This window comes from Myiozetetes cayanensis, unplaced genomic scaffold (assembly GCF_022539395.1).
Source record: "Myiozetetes cayanensis isolate MyiCay16 unplaced genomic scaffold, myiCay2020 scf18, whole genome shotgun sequence".
Taxonomy (NCBI): domain Eukaryota; kingdom Metazoa; phylum Chordata; class Aves; order Passeriformes; family Tyrannidae; genus Myiozetetes; species Myiozetetes cayanensis.
Window position 1 is genome coordinate 11,013,220 of NW_026087389.1, and position 27,311 is coordinate 11,040,530.

At 54.7% G+C, this 27,311-nt stretch overlaps 1 protein-coding gene across 2 annotated transcripts in view; it reads right to left on the minus strand.

Annotated features, from left to right (window-relative positions):
* The window catches only part of PLXNA1 (plexin A1), a 116,711-nt gene that overhangs the window by 82,876 nt on the left and 6,524 nt on the right, over positions 1–27,311 (minus strand). For both annotated transcript variants that reach the window (XM_050312783.1, XM_050312782.1), the window contains exons 2-3: positions 18,051–19,398; positions 11,853–12,035 (exon numbers count right to left, since the gene is read on the minus strand). In XM_050312783.1, coding sequence (XP_050168740.1) covers positions 11,853–12,035; positions 18,051–19,253 — 1,386 coding nt within the window. In that variant the 5' untranslated portion in view covers positions 19,254–19,398. The remainder of the gene's footprint in view (positions 1–11,852; positions 12,036–18,050; positions 19,399–27,311) is intronic.

A 27,311-nucleotide genomic window follows, 5' to 3' on the forward strand; every position in this document is an offset into this window, starting at 1 on the left:
GGGCAAGGTTTTTGTTTTTGCTGGGAGGCTTTAAAAAAAAATATGTATTTCATCCAAACCATCCTTGAAACATTCTTGACATTTATTACCATAAACTTTTCCTCCAATTAATTGCTTCTATAAGACTATCATTTTCCTGATGAAAAACAACACCAGAAACTCGCAAGCTATTTTAAAAACGCTCTCTCTCCCTCTCTCTCTTTCTCCCTGCTCTCGAGCATAAACAGAATTAGGGAGGTTAGGGGAGTCAGAAACAACAGTTTTGACTCAACAGCCTTGGTCAGCAAGAGCTGCTACCCACGGCAGGGACACTGAGGGTGACACTTGGAGCTCACTAGATGCTGCAAAAATACCCCGCATCTGCAGGTACACGGTATCACCTCTGGCACCAACCCAGAAATGCACAGTGGGCCAAGTCTCAGGCAAAAAATCAAGAACTTGGAAATTTGGGATGGGTTTATAGCCAAGGCTTTCATTGCAGAGCGGTGAGGATGCTCACACAAGTGCGACAAGTACATGCAAGGGGGAACCAAAGGCACACGGACCTGAGTGGAGATGCTTCCATCCCAGAAGGGATTTAAGGATCCCACATTAAGGAGCAGATGGGTAGCACTGATATGTGCCCTTAGTCACCAAGGCCAACCACACCTTGAAGCTTAAGCAAGCACATTTCCCCCCCTCATTCCCTGCTCCTCCACTCCCAGGCTGAAGGTAGCAATTTTTGCCCTCTTTTAAAACACAAGCCCTCGGAGGAAGAAGCCAAAGTTCACACATCCCGCATTGAAGCTGACTCATCCCCCTGGGAGAGCCCAGGAATCTCATTCCCAGGTTATGTGCTCCAGCCGCAGGCTCACACTTTCCCACCGGCAGACTGGAGGAGGAAGGAGAGGCAGGAAGGAAACCCCCAGCTGAGACAGGGAGTGTTCATCTCACCTGCTAGAGAGAAACACGTCTTTAATTTTAGACGTTGAGTGTAAAAACAAGATCCCTTGAGGCTCATAAACATACCAGAAAGAGAGGGAGAGTAACATGGAAAAACCCTGGAGAAATAAATGAAGAAATCAATTTGGGAAGTTCCCATCCCTTGCGCAGGATGGAAATAACCTGGCACAGGCCACATGGGCGAAGTGCAGCTTTCAGGTTTTTGAGTCTTTTTAAAGGACTTTACTTATTTCTCATCACATGCATCGCCCTACCCCAGGAAACCAAATGTGGCAGTGGTAAGCCCAACCTCATCCAACGTTTCCATCCAGGAAGGCTCCCCTCCCTCTGCCACTAAAGTTTGCCAGTACAGATGACTCCAAGGTCCTGCCTGCATCCCGACATCCTCACCAGGGATGCTGAGCATTTCTACATGGCTTTGTATGTGCCAGCCTTGCCAAGACAACTACTTTCCATAGCTAATTACAGATGCAGTCACCCTGGCCAAGACACAGGCCTATTTCTGGAAACTTTTAAAGGAAAATAAATACATACGTATATATAGAGAGACAGAAACACACACGCACATCAAAACTGCATTATATTTTCCCTCTGTGAATTTTTTCAGTTGCATTTTGCTCAGCAGCTACCAATTAATTTTTGACCAGTGTTAATGGAAAGCAGAAAGCCAGGGGAAACAGGGAACAGCCAGGTGCTGACCCAGCCTCCAAGACCAGCAGAACTGCTGTCTTCACAGCTTCCAAGAATGCAAACTGCTCTACAGACCTCCAGCTTGCCTACAAGCACCTCTGTTGAGCCCAAAATCCATCCTCAGAGGATTTTGCTGCATCTTTCAGTAAAAGTTTAGCTTTAAGTCCTGGTTGGGAAGAGCATCACCAGTGACATGAGTTTGGTAGAGCTCAGGTTTTGGTAGGGGTCGCTGCTGGGAGGATTAGAAGGATGCAAGAGGGACAGGGAGGACTTCTGCAGGTGAGAAAAGCCCTGCTGGAGACATGGGCGCTGTCTCCTTTAAGGTGGGAAATGGGACCAGGGGTCCTTGAAGGACATGGCATCCACGTGTCTCCAACTCCCTCCTCCCTGAGCACCCCCAGAGAACACCCACAGTAAAACCACATGCACATTTTAACATCGTCCCTTCACCCACCACTACCCCAGCTCCCACTCACACAGCTCCAGAGCTCCATTGTATCCAGCAAGGACTAAAGGTTGTCCCTAGACAGGCAAGGAAATCCCTTACCTCAGGAGCCGCCAGCCCAGCGAGCAGCATTACCAGCATTAAGCCTCCAGCTATAGCAGCACCAGGTTTGCTCTGCAGATGCCGACACATAATTAAGATCTACAGCGCCCCGTCAATCAAGGAGGGGAAAGAAATGGCAGGGAAACCTCTCCTGGGACATAGCACAAGCCTACACATTACTGGTGCCAGGGTGCCCAAGGGATGTTGGTGGGATGGCACAAATCCAACCCACCCCTGGAGCAAGCAGCCAGGCTCTCCGCCCTCCAAACTGCCTCTTCTCACTTCCTCTATGAACTGTAACCCTCCCAAAGCCAAACCTGTGCTCTCGCAGTGCAACATCGTTCCTAGCTCTTGCAACAAAGGGAACAGCCCCACTTAACAGGCCAGTGGATATTTCATCCCAGGGTGGACCTGGAAGGAAGAGCCAGCCCTGCATGGGAGATGGGGTGCTACAGCATTTGGGGCTTTAATCTGTCCCACTAAGGAGGCTGGAGGGGCAAAAGAACCTTTCCAGGGCTCCAGGTGAAAGGAGGAAAGGTCCAGGGAAAGCAGAGGCTGCAGAGGCTAAGCCCCCTCCTGCCCCAAAACATTCTCATTAACCCTTCCCCTTTGGGCCAAACCACAGAGCTTGGACCCAGAGGGTCTCAGCTCACACTGCAGCAGCATCAGGGAGAAATGGGAAGAAATGGGAGAAATCAGCAGCATGAGAAAACTGCACCCCAAGAGCACACACAGCCTGGAGGGCAGCAAGACAACTCCCCTCTTTTACCCTGGAGCATCAACCTTTCCCATTCTTGTTCTTGAAGAAGGTCTGCCCGGCAGGGTGGAGTGGCACCCCCACTACTCCAGAGCCACGCGCAGCCACGCTAGCGCACAAATTGCTTCATTAAATGTCATCGCATTAAGCCAGTTTCATGAATTTAACATTGTCCCCGGACTATTGTTTGCCTGAAAATTAAATTATGGCAACATTTGTTGTTTCAATGAGTTCTGTCTGTCAGGGAAGGGGCTGGAGGAGAAGATGCAGGCGCAGGCAGGGGATGCCACTTCAGCCATGGGGCTCCTGTGGACATGTGGCTCCAGTGAAGATAGGAAACACAGCCACGGCTTCCTTCATAGGGGTGGGAGAAGGGAAAAATTAAGTTAAAGTGTTGTTTCAATGAAAGCCAACCATGCCAGATGTGGAGAAGTGAGCCAAGTTGTTCCGAAACTGAAAGCATTGCTGTTCTGGAGCAAACATAGGTGCCAACCAGCCCCAGCAGCCACTGGCCAGCGCAGCAAAGTATCATCACATACCCCCACAAGCACCACACACCCTGGCTTCCACCACGTAAGTAGCTCAGGGTGGCAGTCCAGGGCTTTTTGATCTTTCAAGATTACAAAGCTTTGCCGCATACAGGAACACTCTGAGAAATTTCTCATTTATACTGCCTTTTCCCTAGAGCAGCTCCTCTCTGCAGTATCAGAAACAAAGGTGACAACCTTTCGCTTTGTAAAGAAAACCGCCAAGCGAAGCGGACTATAAATAGCACCCAAAACTGACCCGCATCCCCAGCCGAGGGGAATGAAATGAAGACAAGTGAACGAACAGCTTCAAGGTCAGAGAGACTTTTTTATTTCCCCTTTGTTCAAGGTCTGGTAATTTTTATCCACGCAGGAGAGCAATCCAAAATACATCATTAGGGTTGTAGCTAATAAAACCCACACCGGTTTTTTTTCAGCCCAGTGTTGTTTCCTTTGCCCATATGGGGATTATGGAGGGAGAGAGACTCTTTCCCCAGCACCTGCTCTACCAGCATAACTCCTCCTTGCATCCCTCTCCTTGCATCCCTGTGCTGAGCACCCTGGCCATGCCAGATCTGTCCCAGCACAGAGAGACCGACCAATGCTGCCCTCAAGAGCACAAAGTGTGGACAAATTAAAGCACTATCACATTATCCTGCCTTTCTCTGCCAGACTGTAGGGATGCTCCCCAATACTTCAGACCATTCTCAATCTGCAGAGAGCCAGCTTGTCACACAGCACTGGCTCTCTTCCTTCTCTCCAGCTGCTAAATGGCATTAAAAGAACTAAGCATCCATTAAATAAAACTTTCCCACTTGCTTCCCATGTAGACAATTGCTCTCACTGCCATGGGGAGACTTCGTACTGGCAGCTGGTCCATGGGCACACAAAGAGTAGGGAGGTGCCAGGATCAACACTAGCACAGTACAGGTCACCCAGGGAAAGCATCTGGGGAGAAACAGGAACGTGATGCCAGGGGTTTGCATCCTCACCACCACCCAGCATCCACCCTCCACTCTTATTTCACCCCACAATGCCGACCTCATGGGGCACCTTCCTGCTGCCCTCCCCATCAGTACCAGCCTGCCATCAGCATCCTACTCCTGCTCCACTTCAGAAAAGCCCACAATTAATAAGGGCAGGGGATAATGGAGGCCAAACAACAGCTCTTCTGAGCAACCTGGGGCTGAGCACCATCCCCACCTGGACCTGGAGACAAATGACTTCTCCATGTATCAAAGTCTCAGAGATTGATGACAGGTTCCAGCAGCCACTAAGGGGCAGCTGGAGTCCACATCCTGCATCCTCAGTGCCGTATCACACCTCCACCTCAGTCTTGATTTATGATGGATTTTCCTCCCAGTCCGGGGGGGAAAATGAGGCAGGTGAGCCCACGGGGATGTCTGACCTTCCCCTCGGTCACGTCTCTACCTGAGGCAGTGCTGGGACATGCAGAGACCCAGACAACACTGAAGGTAACTGAGCCCCTGCTAAGCACACATCTTCCCTCCTCCAGCAGGCCAGGGGCTGAGGGCAAATTCCTCAGGCACCATTAAATCTGGGTTAATGGGGTTGCACAAAGGCGAAGCAGAACACCAGCACTGCCCCTTCCCACCAGGCATATCAACAGTCCCTGCCTCCCAAACTGCTGCCTTCCTGATCCTCCCTCTTCTTGGCTTCCTCTGGTGGGAGGTAGGGGCCATTCTCCCACCTGAAAAACCAAAATTAGTCAATGTTTGTGCCAGTGAATAGGCACAATGTTTCAACAGGAGGACTCCAACAGAGTTGGGCCCTCCCAACTCATTTCCATCTCAATGAGGTGGCTTTTCCCCCTACCCTATCCCCATGGGGCCACCACAGAGGTCCCCAGCAGGAGGCACAGTCCAAAGCAAGAGTCGTGCTCCTGCTCTTCCCAGCAGAATAGAGGTCACAGACAGGGGCCACAGCCCCTGCATTCAGCAGCAGAAGGATGCAGAAGAAAATGCGCAGCAGCTTCACGCTTCACCAGCCAAACCAACCCCACCCGCCGGGAGGGAAAACCCAGTGCTCACTGCTGGCACTGCACGCCCCCAGCAAGCCCACACACCCCTTTTCCTAACACCAGCCCCCAGTGGCTCTCACTCAGATTTTTACAGGGCCTCAGCATCCTCACTAATGACTCCAAAGCATCACTCATCCACCCTGCTCTCCCAGTACTGCCAAGCCATAGCCACCAAATGCCTAACACAGCCCTACAGTAACAGCAGCAGGACCAGCAAGGCATGCAGCCACAAACCCACAGGTTTTTTCCCTTCCCAGCCCTATTTCAACATTACTCCCAGGGTGGCAGCCCCTGCCAGGGTATAGGATGGTCTGCAGGGACCAGCTGTAAAGGTGATGCTGCTGTGTTTGGCTGGCACATACCTGCCAGGTCCTGAGCACACCCCACAGGGCAGCACTGAGCTGTCTCCAGGGGTTCAAACCCATTTCCAGAGCAATTACAGAAGCCAGGTTTACATCTGGTAGCCCTTTTGAAGACACGGGGTCTTTGGGATCCACCTTCATCCCTGAGTCTCCTCCAGCCTTCACAACATAATGCTCCCCAAAAGTCACCTTGCCTGACACCGGCAAAGTCCAGCAGTGACACCACCTCAGTGCCAGCTGCTCCGCGGGAGCCAGGGCGGGCTGATGGATGGGGTGAGGTGGCTCGCTGCCTGCGGGCGCCCGGCGCCAGGGAGAGGCGAGACGTGCACCGTCAGCGCTTTCGCCAGGGAAGGTTGGAGTAGGGCTGGCTCCTGCTGCCTCCCGGCTGGCCGGGTGCCAGGCTCCCAGGCCTCCTCGCTCACCTGCCGGCTTTGTGAGGAGAGCAGAGCAGAGCAGATGGGGAGGGGAGGGGAGGAAAAAAAGAGGGTTATGGCTTATGAGTCAAAATGCCTGGGGGCACAGAGGGTGGAGGGAGTGGGGTTTGGTGGGGAAGGAGCCTCCTGATACTTCCTTTGCTTCCCCAAAGCTGTGTGTGCATGCTTGAGCATCCCTTGGAGGGTCAGAAGCCTGGAAATATTCATCTCCATCCATCCTGCACAAGGCAGGAGCAGGAACCCCAGTGGCATTCCCCCCCGGGAGTCACTCGAGGACGAATCTGGCAGCTGCCTGCAGCCACGGCCTCACCACCCCAGCAGATCCCAGAGGCCAACGGTTCACGATGAATTTCTAATTGTTTCCTCCAACAATGAGACATCCTGTTCAGAGCCGGGCGGCGCAACAAAGCCCGACGCTGGCGAGCAGGGCCCCTTCCTGCTGAGCAGGAATGGGGCGACACAGAGTGCTCCCTGCCACGAGCGGGGAACGGAGAAGGCTCTGCCGTCCCCTCCCCATCACCCCATCCACTTAACATGCCAGCTCTCCAGCCTCCACCTTGATTAAAACAGCTTAACGACTCCAGCGAGAGCTCTCGAGGGGGTGGGGATCCGCCAAGAGGTATTTGATGGATTCACTTTGGCAACCGTCGGCTACCTTGTCATGCCAATAAAATTATTGCCATTGATTGGGGAGAGGCGCAGCCGCATGCTCCGAGGAGCGTATCTCCCTCCCGGGGCTGGGCACAGGCGCCCACAGGGGCTGTATGCACGTGGGGAGGGGGGTCTCCAGAGGATGGGATGGGGAGGGAGCGGGAGAGGGTAGAGGGAAGAGGCAGGAGGAACAAAAGGCCCTTGTGCTGGGCAGCCAGCTGGGAAGAGGCAGCAACACAGGCAGGAGAGGATTTCCAGGGGCTGCGCAGGGGTCGATGCTCGGGGAGTCCTCAAGAGTCACCGGCTGACACCACCAGGGCCAAGGCAGGCTTCATGCCCCAAATATGTCCAGTCTCCTACCCCGACAAAAAATAAAAGCCATCCAAGGCACAGGCAGTAAGCAGGGTAGCCAGCAGCAGGGTCACGAGGGGGGTCGAGCCCTCCCGCGCGCTCTGGGAGCCGGATTTCACGCGCCGAGACACAAAGGGCCCCTTTTCAGGCAGAGCTGCTTACCCTGAGCACTAAGCAGAGGGTGACGCGAAAGGATCCGTGGGGACTGGGACCGGCAGAGTGGGCAGGGAGCCTGACAGCTTCTCCTACCAGCTCACACGGACCACGATCAGGTCATGCATCACTCCCAAGAGGCCAACACACGAGGGCTTTTGTGATCAGAAGGGAGCCAGCAGGCGACAGGGAAATCCTCAAAAGAGCCCCACCTCCACAGGACCTATTTTCTGCCCAGACACACCAAGGGCTGTGAACACACTGAAGCTTCCTCATCCAAAGCTTAAAGAGAACTCAAAGGTGGTGCCTCCATGGGCTGCCAAATCTGCTCTCCCAAAGCACCCCCATGTCCCTGCCTTTGGCAGGACAGGAGGCGGCAGGGGAGCCCCTCGACCCTCCCCAGGACAGGAGAGGAGCACCATGTCCTGTTGTGCAGGGATGGGGATAACCCACTTAGTGTGAAGAGTTTATTATTGTAATTATTTAGGTGGAGAAACCAAAGCAGGCAGACAGAGGGCCAGTTCAGCTGTGCTTTCTGTGGGAAAGAATAAACAAGCCGTGGCAAGCACAAGGCCTGGAGGGGAGCAGATTCCCAACAGAGACACGTTCTGATATGTTCATGCTCAAGGCCAGCCAGTTTCAGGACAGGGTAGGGAGCCACAAGGATTGCAGTGGTGACTGAGCAGCCAGATAATCCTCAAAAAATGAGAGCTACAAGGGATGTGTAGCCCAATGCTATCCTGCTGGGATGTATTGGCTGCACTGTCCCACAGCCATGCCTGCCTTATCAATCTCCAACACCTGAATATCCACTGGTGCTGGGAATCTCCTTTGGGGCTGTGGCAGAAGGGACAGCTCTCAGCCTCCCTGCTCCACAAGCAGCCAGGGACGGCTGTGGGCAGGGAGACACCGGCTGTGTTGAGAGAGAAGCTCAGCTCACCCCCCAAAAATAACCAAGCGGCACCCAAAACTGGGTCAACCCACAAGGGCTACACTGAGCTCCGCAGAGCCCCAGGGCAATGCTGTGTTTGCATAACGAGGAGCAGATGGCAGAGAAGGAAGGCAGCAGGGTCTGCACTGCACCTCCCCGAATGTCCCACCGCTCCAGCACGGTGCAGTTACTGGGAGGGGTTGCACTACCAGCACACCCCCCCTTCTTCCTTCTCTCCATACAACACTTCAAGCACAGCCAAAATCAAGTCCTTGGCACACACAGGTCAAGAGGTGACATGGGTGCAGTATCAAACATGCCTTTCCAGCACATAACTGAGCACTCCTATTGCAATCATACACAGCTTTGTGTCCACCCAGAAAATAGGAAAGACAACCTGGGAAAATAACTGCCCAGTATAAAGACTGCCAAGTGAGGACAGGTGGTTTCCAGGAAAAACCAGAGTATTAGGAAGCAAGTCTCATTTCCCTTGCACAAACATCCCCTGGACATTCCCCCTGCAGCATGCTCGTGGCTCACGTCCCCATATCACTTCCCTATCCACAGCACCCTTAAGACTACAGGGTGCAAGGCCAGGTCCCCTCTGTGCCAGCTCAAGAGTACAGAGGAAGTGGCTCACTGCCAGCCCCAGCAGCGTGGGAAGCCATCCCCACATTGTTCACCTGGGCATGGCAGGAATTCCCCGAGCGTCCCAGTCCCATGACTGCTGGCACCGAGGACAGCAAGCACGCGGGACCAAGAGCTTTCCAAGCCTGGCCCCTCCACATAACTCGGGATCAGCCAAAGATAACTGCCTGCCTGGCAATGCTACAGGGACAAGCTGAGAGTGGGTTGCCACAGGCTCCACTGCTGCAACTCACTCAGCATCCCAGGGATCAGGATCCCCATCCCCACAGTGCCTCCTCAGCCCAGCCCACAGTCCCTGTCCTGCACAGAGTTTTGCAAATCTGACATTGCTTGCAAGGTCCTTCCACCCCCTCGAAACTGGGGTCTCCCTGCAGCTGTGGCAGCAGCAGGTGCTACCCAGCACCCTGCCTTCGCAGAAGCAACTGTTGGTGGCAGGGCTGGGGAGAGGCTGCAGGGCAGCCAGAGACTCGTGTGGCTTTTTGGGGGGACAAAAGGAGGCTCTGTCTGCACGCAACAGCCTGGACAAATGCTGGGCATGGGAGCTGCCATCCAAGGAAAATCCAGACGCGGCAGTGACTCTGCCCTGACCTTACCCCAGCCCAGATGGCGAGATCGGTGCCCCTCAGCAGAGCAGCATCTATCACAGGGCTCCTGGGGACAGGGAGGGGGGCACCCAGCTGTCTGCACAGCCCTTCCTCTCCCAGAGGACATGCCAGGAGTTCTGGCAAGGGCGGGGGGGCCGGCAGGAGGGCAGAGAAGGCACCAGACTGCATCAAGCCTAATGTGGATTCTTGCCAAGGGGACGGTGGGAAACACCAACAGCTTAAAAGCAGAGGGATTGTGACCACTGCTGAAGGATGCAGCCCCTCTCCCTGCACCCTCTGCCTGGAGGAGCCACGTTGGCTACACTCTGCCCTGCCAGGCATCACATCCCCCAGCTGAGGACACACTGGTGCCACTCAAAGACAGGTCAGCAGCCCCTTCCCGCCCTTCCCTCCCTCTGGCCCCGGCAGCCAGGCGGCAGGATCAGGTAGCTGCTGAGGCAGCACTTTGCCAGGCAGCCAGGCAGCCCCTGCTGCAGGAAGGCTGGGCTGCCCACCTCAAGGTCGTTGCAGGGACGAGGAGGAGACCTCATGGTGCAGGGCTCAGAGCCTACAAAGTGATCCCATGCTGCCACTGGAAAGCTCTGCAACCCCAGGGGATTTGGAGGCTCCAAGGAGGATAAGCCTACAAAACCCACTCAGCATCCCCGTGCTGGGATAGGGCTGAGACCCATCTCTTCATTCTCCATGGAGCTGCTCCATGTCCTCTTGCCCTGCAGGGCCAGAGAGTGAGAACAGCTATTTGGGGCACCAAGTTTAAAACTAGGAAAAACAAGTCTTGGGAAAGCCCTGCAGGAAAGGAGGACACTCAAACCACACCTGGGCTTCGAGTTCTGGTTGCAGTCATGGTTGTAGCATGCAGCTCACACACTAGTCAGGCACCCAAACTAGACCACCCCTTGCAAATGGCTATGAAGGCACAAAGACTACAGAAAAACTGAGTAAAGGAGGAAGAAGAAAAATCAAATGTGCCATCTAAAAACTAACCACCAGCCCCTCTAGATAAATGAGGCATTAGAGGTGTAACACTGTCGCCGTGGCTTTTTGAACTCTCCTCCCACATGCTCCTTCCTTCCCATTCCCATCTAAAACCCCCATCTGGAGCCCAGAGGCAGGAGAAGCTGGCAGCAACATGACACCAGTCCCTTTAGATCCCTCATCGATCCGGAAGGGAGGATGAGCTGCCTCCATCAGCTCCCCGCAGCCCTGCTCAGCCCTTTTACCACAGTGCACCCCCCCGAGGACCACAGAAAGCCAAGCAGATGTGGGGCTAGAGAGGACCCCTCCATCCTGCCCTCACTCCAACACATGCTGCCTGTGTACCTAAAAGTGCTGCTAACAGACAAAAAAGGGGCACTGGTGGGTTGGTCAAAGGTCCAGGGGAAGCACGGGCAGGAGGAGCAGGATATATGGGGACTACCACCCACAATGGCACCCTGCTCTGGATTCCTGCCAGGGGAGCCACCCCGCCGTTTCCAGGGCACCCTGACCATCACAGATAAGGAGAAGTAGCAAAAATGCAGGATGCTGTGCCCAAGATGAGGTGTGGAACATCTTGCAAGTCACAAAAAGATGGGCCAGACCCCACAGCCAAGCTCTTGTCCGTAGCAGGGACCCTACAAGGACCTTCCCTCAGCCTCTCCCTGGCTGAGGATGTGTTAATGAAAGCTATGTTTATACAGGGCATGTACAGCTATAATTATAGGCATGATGTTATGATAACAGGAAATCCGTGCCCTGTGGAGATGCAGGCAGAGAAAGGCACGCACAGAGCTGTTTGCTAATTGCCACCAACAATCAGCCTTTTGTGCCGTGGCGGGGTACGGGAAGTGAAGTCTCCCCATCACCGGGCTGGAGCCATCAGCACCCACCTCTGGCCACCCTGCCCAGGCCATATGGATCTGGGCAGGCAGAGCCCCCCTTGTGGCAGCTACAGAGCAAACCCATCTGCCCCGAGACATAACAAGATGGGCTGTGATCCACCAGTGGCAAGGACTCAACTTTCCTGTGTTATAACCCTTCCAAAAGGCAGAGGTTTTGTAAATTTGGTTGACAGAGAGAAGCAATAGGAAATTGCCCCTCACTGGCCCTTTGCTAATTACCTCCAACATATCAAGTCACTCTATCACAGAGGCACAGCCCTACCTGTACCTCCCAAAGGGCCAGTGAGGTGAGCAGTCATCCCTCCCCATCATCTGCACTAAGGACTTTCCTACCTTTTTGATCTTCCCACTCCGTGTGCCTGCAAAGACAACAGTTTGTCCTCTGTAGTCATAGGCAGCCACTGAGGTCATCCCATCCTCCTTATCCACAAAGAGTGGGGTCCCCTCGATGGTGACGGTCCCACCCAATGGTTGGTTAAAATCCTGGCCACAGAAATTGTCGTCGATCTGCAGCGGCTGTCAAAAGAAAGCAGAGGAGAGATGAGTTTTTAGCCAATGCCTCAATATGTTGGACCTCCCACATGGCCATCAGCCATTGCCCACATTCACCCCACAGCTACGGCCCCATCCCTTGCCCCCCCATCCCAGACATGGCACCTCACAAGACAAAGGAAGGCATCAGTTGATCCTTCCCTAACATTCCCTATGCATTGTTTTAAGGCACTCAGGACAGATCCACTGCATGCAGGCCCTCTCTACATCTGAAAAAGCTTTGTAGGCCAAGACCAAGTCTCTCTGTCCTCTGCATCTTACAGAGCAGCACTTACAAACTCAGCAGGAGCCAGCGCAGCATCCCTACTCCCCCTCCATCCCTGCTGCTGCTATCTCAGACATGTGGGATGCCAGCACTAGCTCCCCAGCACACACACATCCCTCTCCTCCTCATTCCAGTGCTAGCTTCAAAAGAAAACAGCTTGGCAGCAAGGCAGCTGGGGCTGAATCCTGCGCCCCAGCCTCCCCCTGGAGACAAAACACTTCCCAGCCAAGGCCGTGCCAAGGCAAACGAGTCGGGGCTCCTAAAAGAGCCTCGCTTCACACAGCAGAGCCTCCAGCAAACACTCTACCCACCTGCCAGCCCTGTTCCACCTCCCTCAGGAACGTCTTTGGGAAATCCCCACATTTTTTCCATGCTGCCTTGCCCCATACAAGGCTCCTGGCTCAGCCAGCTGCCTCCTCAGTTCAGCACAAGCCCGTGGGTCTGGGAGAAGCTTTTGCAAGCTCAGCCAAGGAAGAGGCAGAGGCAGGGCTGCACCGGCCCCTCTCCGTTCTCAGGGTCATGACAGCAGGGACCTCCAGCAAGGACAGTCCTGAGGATGGGAAAGGCAAAGCCAGAGGGATTGCCCCTGTGAAAGCTGAGATGCAGGCAGGGGAGCGGGACCAGGACCAGATCCACAGCACTCACCCCTACATCAACCATCCTCACCAGGTCACGCTCACCTGCTGAGCAAAACAACAGACCCTGGCCACAGCTATCTGGCCTGGGGGGCACAGGGGCTTCCCAGAGGTCCCACACAAGGCAAAAGCCTCACATGGTCACACAGCACCAGGAAAATACTCATCCTGTCCCAAGAAGGGGCTTCGGCCAAATCCGCAAGGGTGGCAGCGAACCTGGGTGCAGGAGGGTAGAGTGGCAAGGCAGGCATGACTGACGGGGAGACAGCCTGATCCAGTCACAGGATTCTTCCACTTCACAAGGTTCCTTATATAACTTTGAATTTTAAGGAGAGAGAGGTTTTTTGGCAAGCAGCAGCCTCCAAATGCATGCCAGTCCCCAAGGGGTTTTAAATCCATACAGCATGTGCATGGAGCATATGGGAAAATGCCGAGCTCCCGAGCTCCACGTACGCAAGGGCAGCACAGAGCTCTGTAATTCCCACTCATCGCTGCCTGGGAAGCAAGGGTCAGCCCAGACCAGCTCCCACCAACAACCCACAGTCACCCACATGGAGGAGAGAAAACACAGCACTTTTCCATGCCCCAGCACAATACACTCACAGCTACAACGGCATTAGCCTCCCACAGCCATGGCAACGCTGCTTGCCCTCCTCACTGTGCTGCCATGCCAGCTCCAAGGCCAGTGGTCCCACTCCCGGCTGCAGTGGGAACTCAGTGCCGTGCCAGCTTTCCAGCAGGGGAGGACAGGGAATGACGCCAGCCGGTCACGTTCAGCCTCCCTGGGCGGTCTGGGGATGCTGAGCTGCTTCCTCAGTCACTCTAACTTCTGGTTTTCCTGAATGCTGAGTTAAGGTAAAAAGATCAACTCCCTTCACCGCCTGACTGTTGCTCACCCTTCTCTGAACTGGGGAACTCCTACAGCCAGGCATGAGAGACGCGGGGATCCCCAAAAGAGGAACATGGGGAACCACGCGTCTCTGCAACCATAGGAAAAGCAGGGAAGAGGAATCAGGACCTCTCCACCCACCCTCTGAATCTCAGCCTTGCCCACTTCTATCCATTGGCCAACATACAGTTATGCATCCTCTTCTGCATAACCATGCTAGGAATTTTAAAACAGCAGATAAGAAAGAATTATCTTCCCAATCACGAATTGAGATGCAAGTGACGCTTCAGCCGATACACTGCTCCTATCCAACACCCAGGATCCCTCAGGTGCTTTGTTGGGGAAAAAACTCTGTCCCCAACAGCCCAAGTAAACACCAGCAGTAGCAGAGGGGTTAAGGGCAATGCTGTGAATGTATTTAAGCCCTGGCACCCCTGGGTGCAGGTTCTGCTCTCTCCAAGCTCAATCTGCAGCTTCCTCAACCCCTTGGCTGCTGAATATGCAGGAGGAGAGATGTTTACGGTGTTTACTGCTCTCTGCTTTGTCTCAACATACTCTCTGGGAAATGACAAATACAGCTGCGCTCCGGGACCGAGGAGCGCCCGCCGCCGCCATGCCGACACCACCTCGATAAATAATTACGCCGACAATTAGCTCATTAACGGCAAACTGCCTCGTTAGGGAAGCACAGGCGGCACAGCGAGGTCGGGCCAAGGGCAGCAGTACCGGGGTTATGGCACCCACCGACATCCCTGGCAGACGTGGGCTGCAGGGAGAGTTGAGGCAGAGGCATGGAAGGATGGAAGGACAGCGGGACAGCTGCCCCCTCAGCCAGTGCCGGCAGGGACCGACACGCACTATGGCATGCCAGGACCAGTGACCTTGCAGCGTTTCTGCCTGCAGATGCTGGGATCTGCAGGAGGCATCGGGGTCTGCTTGCTCTTGCATTTGCAGGGGTGTTTGCAGGGACCAACAGCCTCAGCCCGTTGCAAGGAGGAGCTGTTTGTTTTGGTGGTTTTTGGTGTGTTTTTTTAGTTACTTTTTCCTTTTTTCTGCGCTTTCCTTTGGCACCTCTCTCAGTTGCCTCCGCACTCCAGACACCCCAGGCCACCACCTGCACAGCACAGCAGTCTTCTCTCTCCCAGCACTAACCTGCCTCCCCAAAATAGGGTCAGGAAATTTGGGTTTCCTGGGGAAAGGGGCCGGAAGCAGGGGGAAAGCAGGCCCACAGCACTGAGCAAGCAGTAGTGGGCGTCTCCTTCACATGCCTTGTCTCATTGCCTCCCTTCAAGCCCACTTATGAAAGCAATGAGGTAGCAGACAGCACGCAAGGCTCGCATCACTCAGCATTATTAATTAGCCGGTAATTCACCAGTTAGCACCATTATAGGCTCAACTCATCCCCCTGTGCCCCTCCAGGGGCTGTGATGGAGGACCTGGGGGGATGCAAGGAGCCAGGGAGGAGCTTGCAGGAGGCCAGTACCAAGTGCCAGGCTGGGATGCCAGGCTTTTTGTGCATTAATCGCTGCTCAGGAATAATCCCAGTCTGGTACGGTTTGTTACCACCTGCATTTTTCTGGTTGCCCCAGAAAGGATTTGGCTTATCCCAGCCCGCTTTGGGCCCATTTGTCACCAGCCATTGCTCTGTGCCAGCAAGCTGGGCAGCAAACCCCACTGAGGGGTCAAAACTCATTTTCTCCCTGGGGCAGCCCACATCCCGCGTGCTCCAGGCACTGGCTCTGCCCACAGTCAGCCTGGGAGTTAAGGACTCCAAGAATCCTAAACAGCTCCTTGCTGCAACATCTGCACTCCAGCTCCAGCCTGCTGCCCTTTCCCAGCCCTGCTACACCAGACCCTCATCCCCCCCATTTGGGGATGGGCACAATGGGCAGATGTGCTGAGCACGTCTGGCCATAGGCACACAGACCCCCAGCCCTGCACTGTACAGGGGAAGAAAAGAGCCTGGCTCTTTTCACACAACACCAAACCCCTCTCAGTGAGACACTGCGAGCAGCAGAGCCTCTGGAGGGGTTCAGGAGTGACTTTGGCAGCAGGGCTGGTGTAGGGGAATGGACAGGGGGGTTCCACAAGGTGACTCTGCTGCATGTGCAAGTCCACGCTCAGGTCTGAGTACACCAGCAAGAGGGGTCTTGCTCCTGAGCCAGCTCACTGCCCTTCCTGCTGCCGGATCACTGGATCCCAGAAGGAGGGAGAGAGAAACGGGACACAGGAATTCACTTCACTCGCCAGCGCCAGAGAGGAACCACTAACATCTCCTGAGCTATCTGCCAAGCCTGGCAGCCTCTCCTCCTGGCTCCAACACCAACTCTGGAGAGTCAGAGCTACCCTGCAGCGCTGGGGATGAGCATCCCTTGGCCCTGTGCTGCTCAAGAACCGCGAGTGCAGTGCTGACAAAACTTCCTTCAGCATAAACCATGAAGGAGCGGAGCAGGAGAGATCCTTGCACATTTTCCATATGGATGGGGTGTAATTCCCAAGCAACTACTGACTTGAGCAATTGCATTCTGTCTCCTTCCAAATTAAAAAACAACATGCCCTTTATTTTCTGGCCAGCCCTCATCACTGAGAGATCTGTCACTGCCACCGTCCACCCCAGAGGTGGCTTTATTTTATTAGGGGCAAAGAAATTCCTACCAGAAAGAGGTAACATGCTCCAAGGGGTCTGTTTTGGCTTGTCCTCAGCAAGCTGAGGGCTTGACTCACGATCCAGTCATGTCTTTCCCAGCTCAGCCTGTCAGCCAGAGAAGGACAGGGACAGAAAACACTGCTTGGCTCCCCTGGAGGAGGGTGGCACTCTCCAACCCAACCCAGATGAAAGTAGAAGCATCTCCATCATGGCACACATCCTTCCACCCCACAAGAGCCACGTCTGCAGGACTCAGAGAGCACCTTGAGAGCCACCTGCTCACAGGGACTGGGCACCAGGTAGCAATCCCAGGACTCTCCAAGCCTAGAACCACCTCCAAAATACAGGGGGGCAGAGACCCCTCCCCAAACCCAGGGGACACAGCATGGGTGAGCCAGGAGCGCAGGAGGAAGCAGCGAACAACTCCGCCGCCGGAGCCAGCAGCTGCGCGACCCAACAGGCAGCAGTGTAACGATTTCATCATTTTCCAGCAAAATTGAATTAGTTCAAAGCCAGAATCTGATTTGCGAGCCCAGCGCTCTTGACAGCAAACCCTTTACTTTGTCAGGCAGCTGTTAGCTGTCTCCTCCAGAGCTGCAGGGAGGACGGTGGGAGAAACAGCAGGGCTGCTCCACAGGGCCCCCCTGCCCACCTGCCTGCACCCAAAACTCTGCTAGAACAGGGCTGGGGGCTTCGTGATGGGTGCCAAGCACCAGCAGTGTGGCTTGGGGGAGGTGGACAATAGCAGGTGTGTCAGGACTTCCACCAGACCCTCCCAAACACACACAGTGGTACCCCAAAACCTGCCTCAGCCAGACATCTGACCCTGCCTGGGGACTACACAGCCCAGCCTGGTGATACCAAGCCTACGACCTCCCTGTTACCTGGAGTTGTAGCCTCCTGCAACCACTCCTAGTTTATAACACTGCCAAGAAAAAAAGCAGTAACAGTGTTACTGCTCCTCTCTAGCACCTGTGCTCCTCTCTAGCACCCCACAGACAGGATGTGGTCCCTACATGCTAAACATCTGACTACTGCTGGGACTGCAAATCTCCCCACCTCCCTCCATCAGGTCTGCACTCCGTGTCCCCCAAATCCTATTGCCTCCAACACCTTCTGCTTGGCCAAGCCCCAGGTGACATGATGCTCAAAATTCCACGTGCCACCTGCAAGGGACTCCACAGTGGAGCTGCAGCAGATGCCCTGAGGACTGAGCATTCCAACCTCCCAGCCCAGCTAACTCTTATTCCCCAAATCCACAGGGAAGGGATACCAGAAACAGGCACCTGCATCAGCATGAGGCCCTTTCCTTGGGACTCTCCACGGGCACCGAATTCAGCCCAAATCCAGACAGCTGCCCCACCATGAAGCTGTGATCTCCACAAGGAATTCTACCAGGCAAACTGAGCACCCTGCTCCAATGGCACCAGTCCTCCCACTGGGAAAACACAGCTCAGGTCAGGTCACTGGGAAGGGTCCAGCCAGAGAGCACCAGCAGGAGCCAGAAACAGTCTGGCCTGAGTAGAGGCAAGCAGGAACTTACCGAGTTGATGCAGCCCAGCTCCTTATTCAAGAGCCAGGGCAGTGAGAGTTTCCCTTCCCCTCTGTAGCACGACTGGATACGTTCCTTGATCTTATCCTTGATCTTCTTCAACGTGAAGAGGCAGAGCACAGACTCCTTGGGAGGCTTAACCCTGTTTTTCTGGCCCTGGGAGAAGATGGTGAAGAGGATATCCTCCTGCTCTGAGATGCCCAGGTATTTGGCCAAAGCCTTGCCAGGCTTGGTCAGATAGGCGTCCTGGATCAGGCGGTACTCGATGCCGTCCTGCACGCAGCCAATGGGGAACTCCACGTAGGAGTAGAACTTGGGATCGTCCACGCAGAGGCGGACGATCTTGGAGGTGAAAAACTGCTCCCCAGTGGAGTCGGGAGAGGTGAGCTGGGTGTCCAGCTGCAGGGTCAGGTAGTAAACAAACTGCTCACTGCTGAAGCTGTAGATGTAGTAGATATCAAAGGTGGGGAACTTGGAGAGTGTATCCGAGGGGATTTTGAGCTGCGAGGAGACAAACTCATCCTGGTAGACAAAGCCAAACATCTCTGCGTTCTCCTCGTTGGCCATCAGCTTGCGGCTGGAGAGGGTGGGGAAGTACTCTGACTTCCCATCAATGGGCGTCCCAATAAAGAGCTTGTTCTGCCCATTCAGCACCTCGATGATGACCCCAGACATGGTGCCTGACTCGTTGACGCTGGAGAGGTAGTGCTCCTTGCGGTGGTGGGGCTCACCCAACTTGAAGAGGTCGTCCAGCCGCAGGAACTGGCAAATACCCTGGGAGGCACTGCCGCAGGCGATCAGCCGATTCCCCGAGTAGTCCACCAGCAGCAATTTGTTCACGTTGTTGGTGGTAACCAGCCCATGCGGGCAGGACTGAACGCTGGGCGGAGGGTAACACTTCTCATTGTCCTCCACGGGCCCCGTCACGTGGGTCCTCAGGAGCGTGAGGTTATTGGAGAGCTTGTAGATCCGATTGACAGCCCCCACGTAGACCTCCCCGGTTTTGTTATGGACCACCAAGTGCGTCAAGCTCCAGTCTGTAACCGGGAAAGTCCTAAAGGGAGACTTGGGGCTGCCTTCCGCCAGCGGTAGCCAGGTGCTCCCCAAGAGCAGCAAGGTCCAAATGTGGATGGACAAGTGGTGCTTGAGCCAAATGAGCCACATCGCAGCAGCCTCACATCCAGCCAAGGCCATGCCCAAACCCAGCCAAAAAAATAAATAGAAACAAACCCAAACTAAAGGGATGAGGGAGGGAGGAGGAGCTAACGGGACACAGTCTCCTCTGCTTCTGCTGCGCTCGGCATTCAGGGCATCGTGGGTACTGCCAGTCCGGTCAGCCCTAGAGGGAGAAAGACAAGAAAAGTAGGGTTAGGAGGCTTTCCTGCACAGTGTCAAGCCTGTTCCACCCCACCCAGCAAAGACTCTGATGCTTCACACTTTTCTAGCAGGCAGCCTAACAAAACATCCCCCACCACCTCCTGCTCCAGAAAGACACATCCCCAGTGCAGGGACCAAGGAAACCTGCAGGATGCCAAGGACAACCCTGCCTGGTCACACACCGCTGTGCACTGCATGTCTCAACCAAGGAGCTGCCACGCACCTGGTTATCACCATCCCAGACTCAACCACCAGCCCCACCAGCCAGTAGCCCCTCTAATGGGGGTCACTCTGCCCTCAGCCCCACTCAAACCCCCTTGGGAAGAGCAGCAGCTGCCTGAGCATGCTGGCAGCCGATGCCTGATGATGTGCTCCGGTACACCTACCACATACAAACACCCCAGAGGGGCACAACTGGCCCTGACCCACTTTTAAGACCACCAGCAGCACTAAGGTGTTAGCCAGGGACGGTTGCTAACAAGCCTCGAGAGGAGCTCCTGGCCTGCTGCCCCTGCCCCAACTCCACCACAGAGCTGGGAGCGGATGAAAAATCCCTGTTAGCAGCAAGCACAACACAAGCCCCTGCACAGAGGAGGCTCTCAAAAGCACCTTTTAAAGGAGTTGAGAGAGTAGAGAGCCCTGGCATGCTGCCCACCATCCCTGCCACCTGCTTGCCTGACATACCCCAGGAGGGCTGCAGGCAGGAGGGATTGGAGGGAGCAAGCAGGCACAGCAAGGAGAAGCACGTCCCTCTGGCATTTCTGTGCATTAGGAAACACAGGGCCAGCCATCAGGCAGTTGGCTTGAGAGGCTCCAGAGGAATGAGGGGGCACATGCAGGGAGGATGGAGAGCTCTGCCTCCTGCTGTGCCACAGCTGGGGCTCACCTACGTGGAGCAGCAATGCAGCAGGGAGCCAGCCAAATATCCCAAACCAGTGTGACCTTTGCATCCTGGCAGTGGGGAGGAAACCAATGCACAGCTCTGCTCTCCCCAGTCCCTTCTTTACAGCCCCCCTTCTCGATCCACCCTCTCTGCAGAGGCAGAAGAACCCCTGGACTAGCATGGGGTTGTGCAAACTGCCCTGCCAGCACACGGCCCATCCTACCATCACAACCCATCCACCCAGGGCGGGACCATTGTTCCCAGGTCCATGGACAGAACACCAGCTCAGTTCCCCAGCCACTGCAGATAAACCGCTGCAAGAGGGAGCTGAGAAGAAAAGCCTCCCTCTCTCCTCCCTCTCCTTATCATCCATCTCTGACTCAGCCCAGGATAACCTTCAGGAGAATCCCCAGCAGGGAGTGGCACAGGTAGGAAATATGGCCTGCGGCGACTGGCAGCTCTGCCAGCATCCCAGACCGGGCAGGGCAGGTGTCAGAGGGCAGCCAGTTGCACACACCGTATCAGTAGGGCTGCCTTGGGCTGAATGGTTGCCCCAGCCTCGGCAGCCTGCTCTTGGCAGGGCTGTGGGGCCACCAGCCAGGCCACATGCAAACCCTGGGGGCTGCATCATCACCAGGCCAGCAGCTGGGCCATACACGTACCCTAACATGCCATACAACATCCTTCAATTCTGCTGCTCCCTTCTCAAGGCACATAGCCACACAGGAAGAGGTCTGAGAGAAGGGAGAGAGAGCCTTTTTTTGCCCCTTTTCCTGGTCCCAACAAGACCTTGAGACACCCCTCTCCTTTCCCAGGACAAGCTCAGCCTTGGTCATCCCTGCATCTCTGCCAGCTCCACTGGGCCACCAACACTTTGGGCGAAGCTTCCACATCACTTCCAAACCCCCTCGGCAGATCTGCCATCTCCACCAGGTCTCCTTTGCCCACACACTCTCCACTCTGCTCCCTTACACGCCCCAACACATCCACCTCCAGGGTAACAGCCTCAAAAGTAACAGCCTGAAGGAATGTTTGGACAACAGCGCATGAGCAACACTGAGACCAAAGCCAGGTGCCACAAAGCTCCAAAGGTACAGAGACAATCAAAGCATCAGCCCTGGAAATCATCCCCATGGTGCTAATCCCCCATTCCTAAAACCTTTTCCAACACTGGGAGCCAAGAGCAGATAGTCACAACACTGTCAGGGCAAGACTTGCTCCCAGAGGACACCCACACTGCCCAGCATCTTCATTATTCTGAGTTTGTTGGTAAGAGCAGAACCACAAGCACCTCAGATCAGAGCTTATTAGCCCCAAATAAGGTGTGGGGCCGAGGTGTGGGAGCAATCAGTGCTGTCAGCACAAACCCACTGGTTAGCTCAGAAAGCCCCCAGCCCAGCAGCAGCAGGCAGTGCGGTTTATTGACAGAGGGAACTGCCAGAGGGCAGTTTCCCACCCCAAGAAACTGGCACAGCTCTTACCAAGCCTGTGGTAAGAGCCCCCATGTGCTGAGCCCCTCCAGCAACAGTATGTCCAGCTGCCTGTCAGGGAGATCACCACCAACAGCAAACTCACACTGCAGAGGGAAGGAGCAGGGAAAGCAGTGGAGCTGACAGTGGGAGCTTGGTGCAGTGTGGGGATGCCAGCTGGAGCATCATCCTGCCATGGAGAGAGAGCAGGACAGGAAACTTCTTTCTTGGTGCGTTTCTATGATTCACTGCTTCTATTTTAGGAAGTGGGTGAGAGAACTAGAGGTCGATCTGCTGCCACAAAGCAGGGCTAGAAAGCCCAACAGGAGATTCCCAAATTAACGTAGGGAACTGCAACTCAGAAGCTGGAATGAGAGCAAAGTGAGGCAGAGCTGGGGCGAGCCGAGAGATGACACTCTGCAGAGCTCCTCTGAGATTTCTGCTCCTAAATATACTACAGCAGCAACATCTCGTCCTAGTGACCTGACACCAGTGGTGGTTTTGTCCAGTCCTGCTTACAACCATCACCAGCAATTATTAAAAATAAAACTGCACAAATGGTTAGTTTGTCTGCTTTCTTTGGAATTCAGTGACATGGATTCCTGAAATTTGGATCGAAATAAAGCAGGGCTCAAGCCCACCATGGTGGAGACAGCAGGAAGCCCTGCACCAGAGCATGGGTGTCTGCACAGCCCCAACTCCCTGCCGGGAGCAGTGGTCAAAGGGCATTTCCCTGCTGTCACACAGCCTCCAAGTCCCACGGGGAGGTCACGGTACAGCAAACGGCAGGGCAGCTCCTCCACTGGCACGCTCTTGAAACCACACAGCACCCAAACCCCCAGGGGCTGCACTCAAGCAGCACCTTACCCCAGGGAGGACACAGCCCAGGGCCGCCACATGAGTGCCACCAGGAAGTGAGACCCGCACTGCACACACCTCCACTGCGGTCCAAAGGCACGGAAAACCCTGGGCAGACACCCTGGAGCCAAGCCCTGCCCTGAAACATGCTGCAATAAAATAATACACCCCAGCCCAGATGCATGAGTGCCAACAGGGAGGGTAGGACCAGAAATACACCCTGCTAAGCTGCCTGGGCGGCAAGTGATGCAGCGCAGAGCATCCTGCAGGGCCGAGCATCCGCAGGGCTCACCCCACAGCGGGGCCACACCGCCGGCGAGCCAGCACAGCAGGCTCATGTTTTGTTTTCCATGCACACACACACACATATATACACACACAAACATATATTTATAGCAGGAAACCTGCTGTCAGAAACAAAGCCAGCACAAGAGGCCAAACTGCCCCAGCCCCTTTCATCCCACACTGGAAAGGACATTTGCTCACGGTTTCACCTCAAAGTGGCCACATTGAGACAGTCACAGCTGCTGCACAACTTGGGTAAGGCTGCCCACCTCACTGCAGCCAACACTCACACGCCTCAGCTTCCAAAAAGCCTTTCAGCAACAAGCCACGGACATGCCCCACGGATGCCTGCGCCCCATTCACTGGCTGCTGAAGAGGTGGCAAGGGGCATCAGCACTCATCCTCCAAGGCTGAGAGTTTCCTGGTCCTGCAGTATGCCCAAAAACCTGGGTTTGGGATGGGAGATCATGCTTTGGGAAAAGAATCATCACTTTTGATAGCACAAAGTAGGAGTACTGGGATGGAAAAAGTAACCTTAAAAGGCAAAGACTGGACAGAGTATTAAGGACCAGCTCTCCACTCATCCAGGCAGCAAGTCCAAAGTACTGACAATGCTGAGCCGTGGGCATTAGCCTACAAGGTAGCAGCCCTCCTGGGAACACCCAGAGACAGAGTATAAAACATGCAGAGGAACATAGAGGTGGACTCACAGGCTCGCCTTGTCATCCCTGCTACTGTATCAGCAAGATCCCACGTGTTTCCTCCCTGAAAACCACCCCAGAACTTTACAGTCTTGCACTTTACAAGGGAGGCTCGAAGAGAGAAGGCATGGGATTGAAAATCCCAGACCCCAAAACCGACCCCAGAAAGGGGTAATGGCATCTAATGGGCCTTTAGCTGTAATCTCTCCACGTCAGTTGCTGCTCTCAGCAATAAGAAACAGTCAAGAAGGGACCAACTTTGAGCTGCCAGTAATTAGGAAAGGGGAGAGAGGGGAGACTATCCAGGGGAGAGAAAAGCCTGCAGGCCACAGGAGAGGTAGCCTCACCATACAGCTGGTGTATTTTTAGGTTCATCTGCCTGGGAAAAGCCTTGCAACAATGAGGAAAGCCTGGTGGTGGTAGAGTTAGAGCTGCACTAAATATGCAATCTCTGCAACGGGGCTAAACTTTAACTCCTTCCTTCACCACACACAGTCACTGAAAGCTATTTGTCTGGGGTCTCTCCTTAGCCAGCAGTTAAATCATTATGAATCTTATCCCTGGCTCAAACCACACCCTGATGAAATCAATGGCAGGCTTTGAAGCTGCCCCAATGCTGCAATCTCCATTACTATCACTCAATCAGGAATATCTTTAGGATCTTCAGTTTTTCCCCAGGCAGGGGGCTGGGGACCCTGTCCTGCCCTGTCACTGCAGCGAATATGGGCACAGCAGCTTCTGCTCCGGCCCTGCAAGGATCTTCTGGGCAAGGAATTCAACCTCCTTTGTCTTGAGAAACATGACAAGTGGAAGGAGCCATCTACTGCCCAAGGGCTCATGAAGCTTGACCCTGAGCTGAAAGGATCATAAAAGAACAAGCAGTGAGGAAATTAAAGAGCATTTTTCAAGCACACAATTCCCCTTCTCCGGTCCTCTGCAAGAAGTCACATCAGACCAAGGAGAACAGCTCTGGAGCCACGTGCTCCTACCATCAAGGGACTGCACGCTGTCCTGCAGAGAGCCCTTCCAAAAAGGACTCACAAGCATTTCCAATATGGAAATGCAGGCTGCCCACAACCACAACATCCCAAAGCAGAGAGGCACACAAAGATAGCCTCAGCAGGTCCTGCCAGGACTGCTTATCCCTGCCACAGAAACCAGGCATGACCGAGACCTTACACATATTTCCCAACTCCATCCAGCTATGATGAAAGTGAGAACCAATGGTTGTCTTCTGCCTTATTCCCACAACTCATTTGGGTATCACAGTTCATATGGAGACCCTATGAGGGCTGCTGAGGGGCTTTCCATATGCAACCCACGTGCTGGATGTCTACTTCCCAGGAGAGTGCACCCCACCCTTTCCTTGCACTCCTGCAGCCGAGGGAGGAATATAAAGACCTGGATTGACTGATGCCTGGGATGGAGACCAATGCACGGCCCACAGGTCTGCATAGGACACAGCCTGCTGCCTTCCCATCCTGCTTCAGGAATTTTGTCCATCAGCACACACAGAGCACAACACCTCATCCCAAATCCCTCTGCACCTCTCATCATGCCCCAGACCCCAATCCAAGGCACCGGGACACACACAGCACTTTGGCTTCCTACTATCAACACTCACTTCAAATCCCAGACTGATGTGTTTTGCCACCTCAGTAAGGACCAATTAACAACATTTTGCCCCCTGCTTCAGAGCAACATCCAGACCAAGTGCCCTGAAGGCCACCATCCACTTTGGCTTTGGTCCATGCACTCCCAGACTCTGGTTCTCACATCCCATCAGTTCACTGCCCCATATAAATGTCTAAAAAACAGCCCTGTTGGCAGAGGTCACCTTGGTCCAGGTTAAACTTGCAGAGACACAGAAGGTCACCCATAAGCCAGGTCTCCCAACACCCAACAGCCAGCAGAGAAGTTCAATGAGAAGTCAGCTCACCATCAGCATCCTTCCCTTTTCTAATTTCACTCCTTGTGGCATAACACGTCACTTTTCGCTCCCAAACCTCCTGTTCCACATCCCTCACTGGGCCATGGCAGCCACAGACACAAGCTGATGATCTTACCCTCCCAAGATCAATGCAGCTCTTCCAGCCCAGCTCTCCAAGCTGGGTTTTCCCCTCCCCAACACAAGCGCACACCTCTGCACCTCCTACCTGCCTCCACAAGGCCCTTGCGAGAGCTGCGCTTCCCCCAAATCTCAGAGGGAATCCGGAGAGCTCCCACTTTGCAATGAAGCACTGCCACAGGAACAGTCCTGGTTGTTGGACACCCTCTGCTCCCTGTAAAGGGAGGTCATTCTGGGGCTGGTTTAATCCCTGCTGAGCTGAAATTCCCATGCTTCCGCCCGGCCCTGTGCTGACACCAGCATTTGTGCTGTCCTGTGGCAAGCTGAGCACAACTGCCGCCACAGTTAGTTCTGATTAAAACAGACCACAAAACTTCTCCAATCGAGGTTTCCCAAGCCATGTGTGCCTTTCCTTCCCCCCTCAAAATCTCGTCCTTCCCTCTCTGCTGTCCCACTCACACTGCCCCAAGCACTACAGCTGGAGATGACTCAGGTCCTGGCTCTGCTTCCCCTGTGGAGATCCCAGCACAGCACGGCCCCATGTTTTATTTGCCCAAGGTGGAGCTGATCCAGGAGAAGAGAGACAACCAGAAAGCTAGCGCAGCCTCTCTTGGCAGGGGGACAGGTAGAGAAGGGGAAGAGCCCAAAAGTCTCCCCACAGCAACACCACTGCAGGGAAAACTGCTCCCCAGAATCCATCAGGGGCTTCATTCACAGCACAGCAGGCAAAGGGTATCTGATACAAACAGGGAGGCACCAGGGCAGGGGCTGTGCCTGCACTCTGCTCTCCGAGGGGCAGTGCCAGCACAACCCCCACCCTGGCACACCCCCACCCCACCGCCCACAGCAAGGGGGTGTCACGATTCAGCCTGGGCAGAGCACATGTCCAAGTGTGGATGCACCTCAAGAGATGCTGGCTGGGAGGGAGAGCAGAGCAAGGCTGCTTCTCTCCCTGCACATCCTGGTTGCAGCCCCAACCCACGCTGGACCCAGGTGTGCTGCTATGGCCTGACACCATGCACAAGGGGCTGAGACTCCAACAGACACCACCATAATGGATCTGCTCCTTCGGCACAAAAGAGAGGAGGCAGCTGCCCACCTGTGCTGGGAGAACTGTCCAAGCCAAAAAAATCCACTGTCTGCTAATGAAGGTGGCTGGATGGCAGTTCTAGTAAATTGCCATCACCCCAAAGAGGGCCAGGGGGCTATACAAGGCACACCCAGTGGGCCAAAGGATATCCCACTCCAGTGCGAGCTGACACACTGCCCTGGCACGGTGCATCCCTCCCTCCCACCTCTCGCCCACACAGGCACGAGGCCCTGCAGAGCAGGACCGCTCCCACGTGTGCCAGCAGGCCCGCGGGCACCTCCGCCGAGCTGATAAGGAATAATAGCGGGTGGCAGTGGAAGCCAGGGCTGCTGGCGGCGTCATGGGGCTCGGCGGCAGCTCTCCTTCGGAAACAGCACTGCCTTCCTGCCTTCCTCCTCCCCCATTTCTTCCTGATGACATCAGCCTGAAAAACAGGTTCTTGACTTCAGCAGGACTCATCAGGCCGATTCTGGTCCCGCCAGAGAAGGGAGAGCCCCCCTTGACTCCAGAAAGGAAACAGC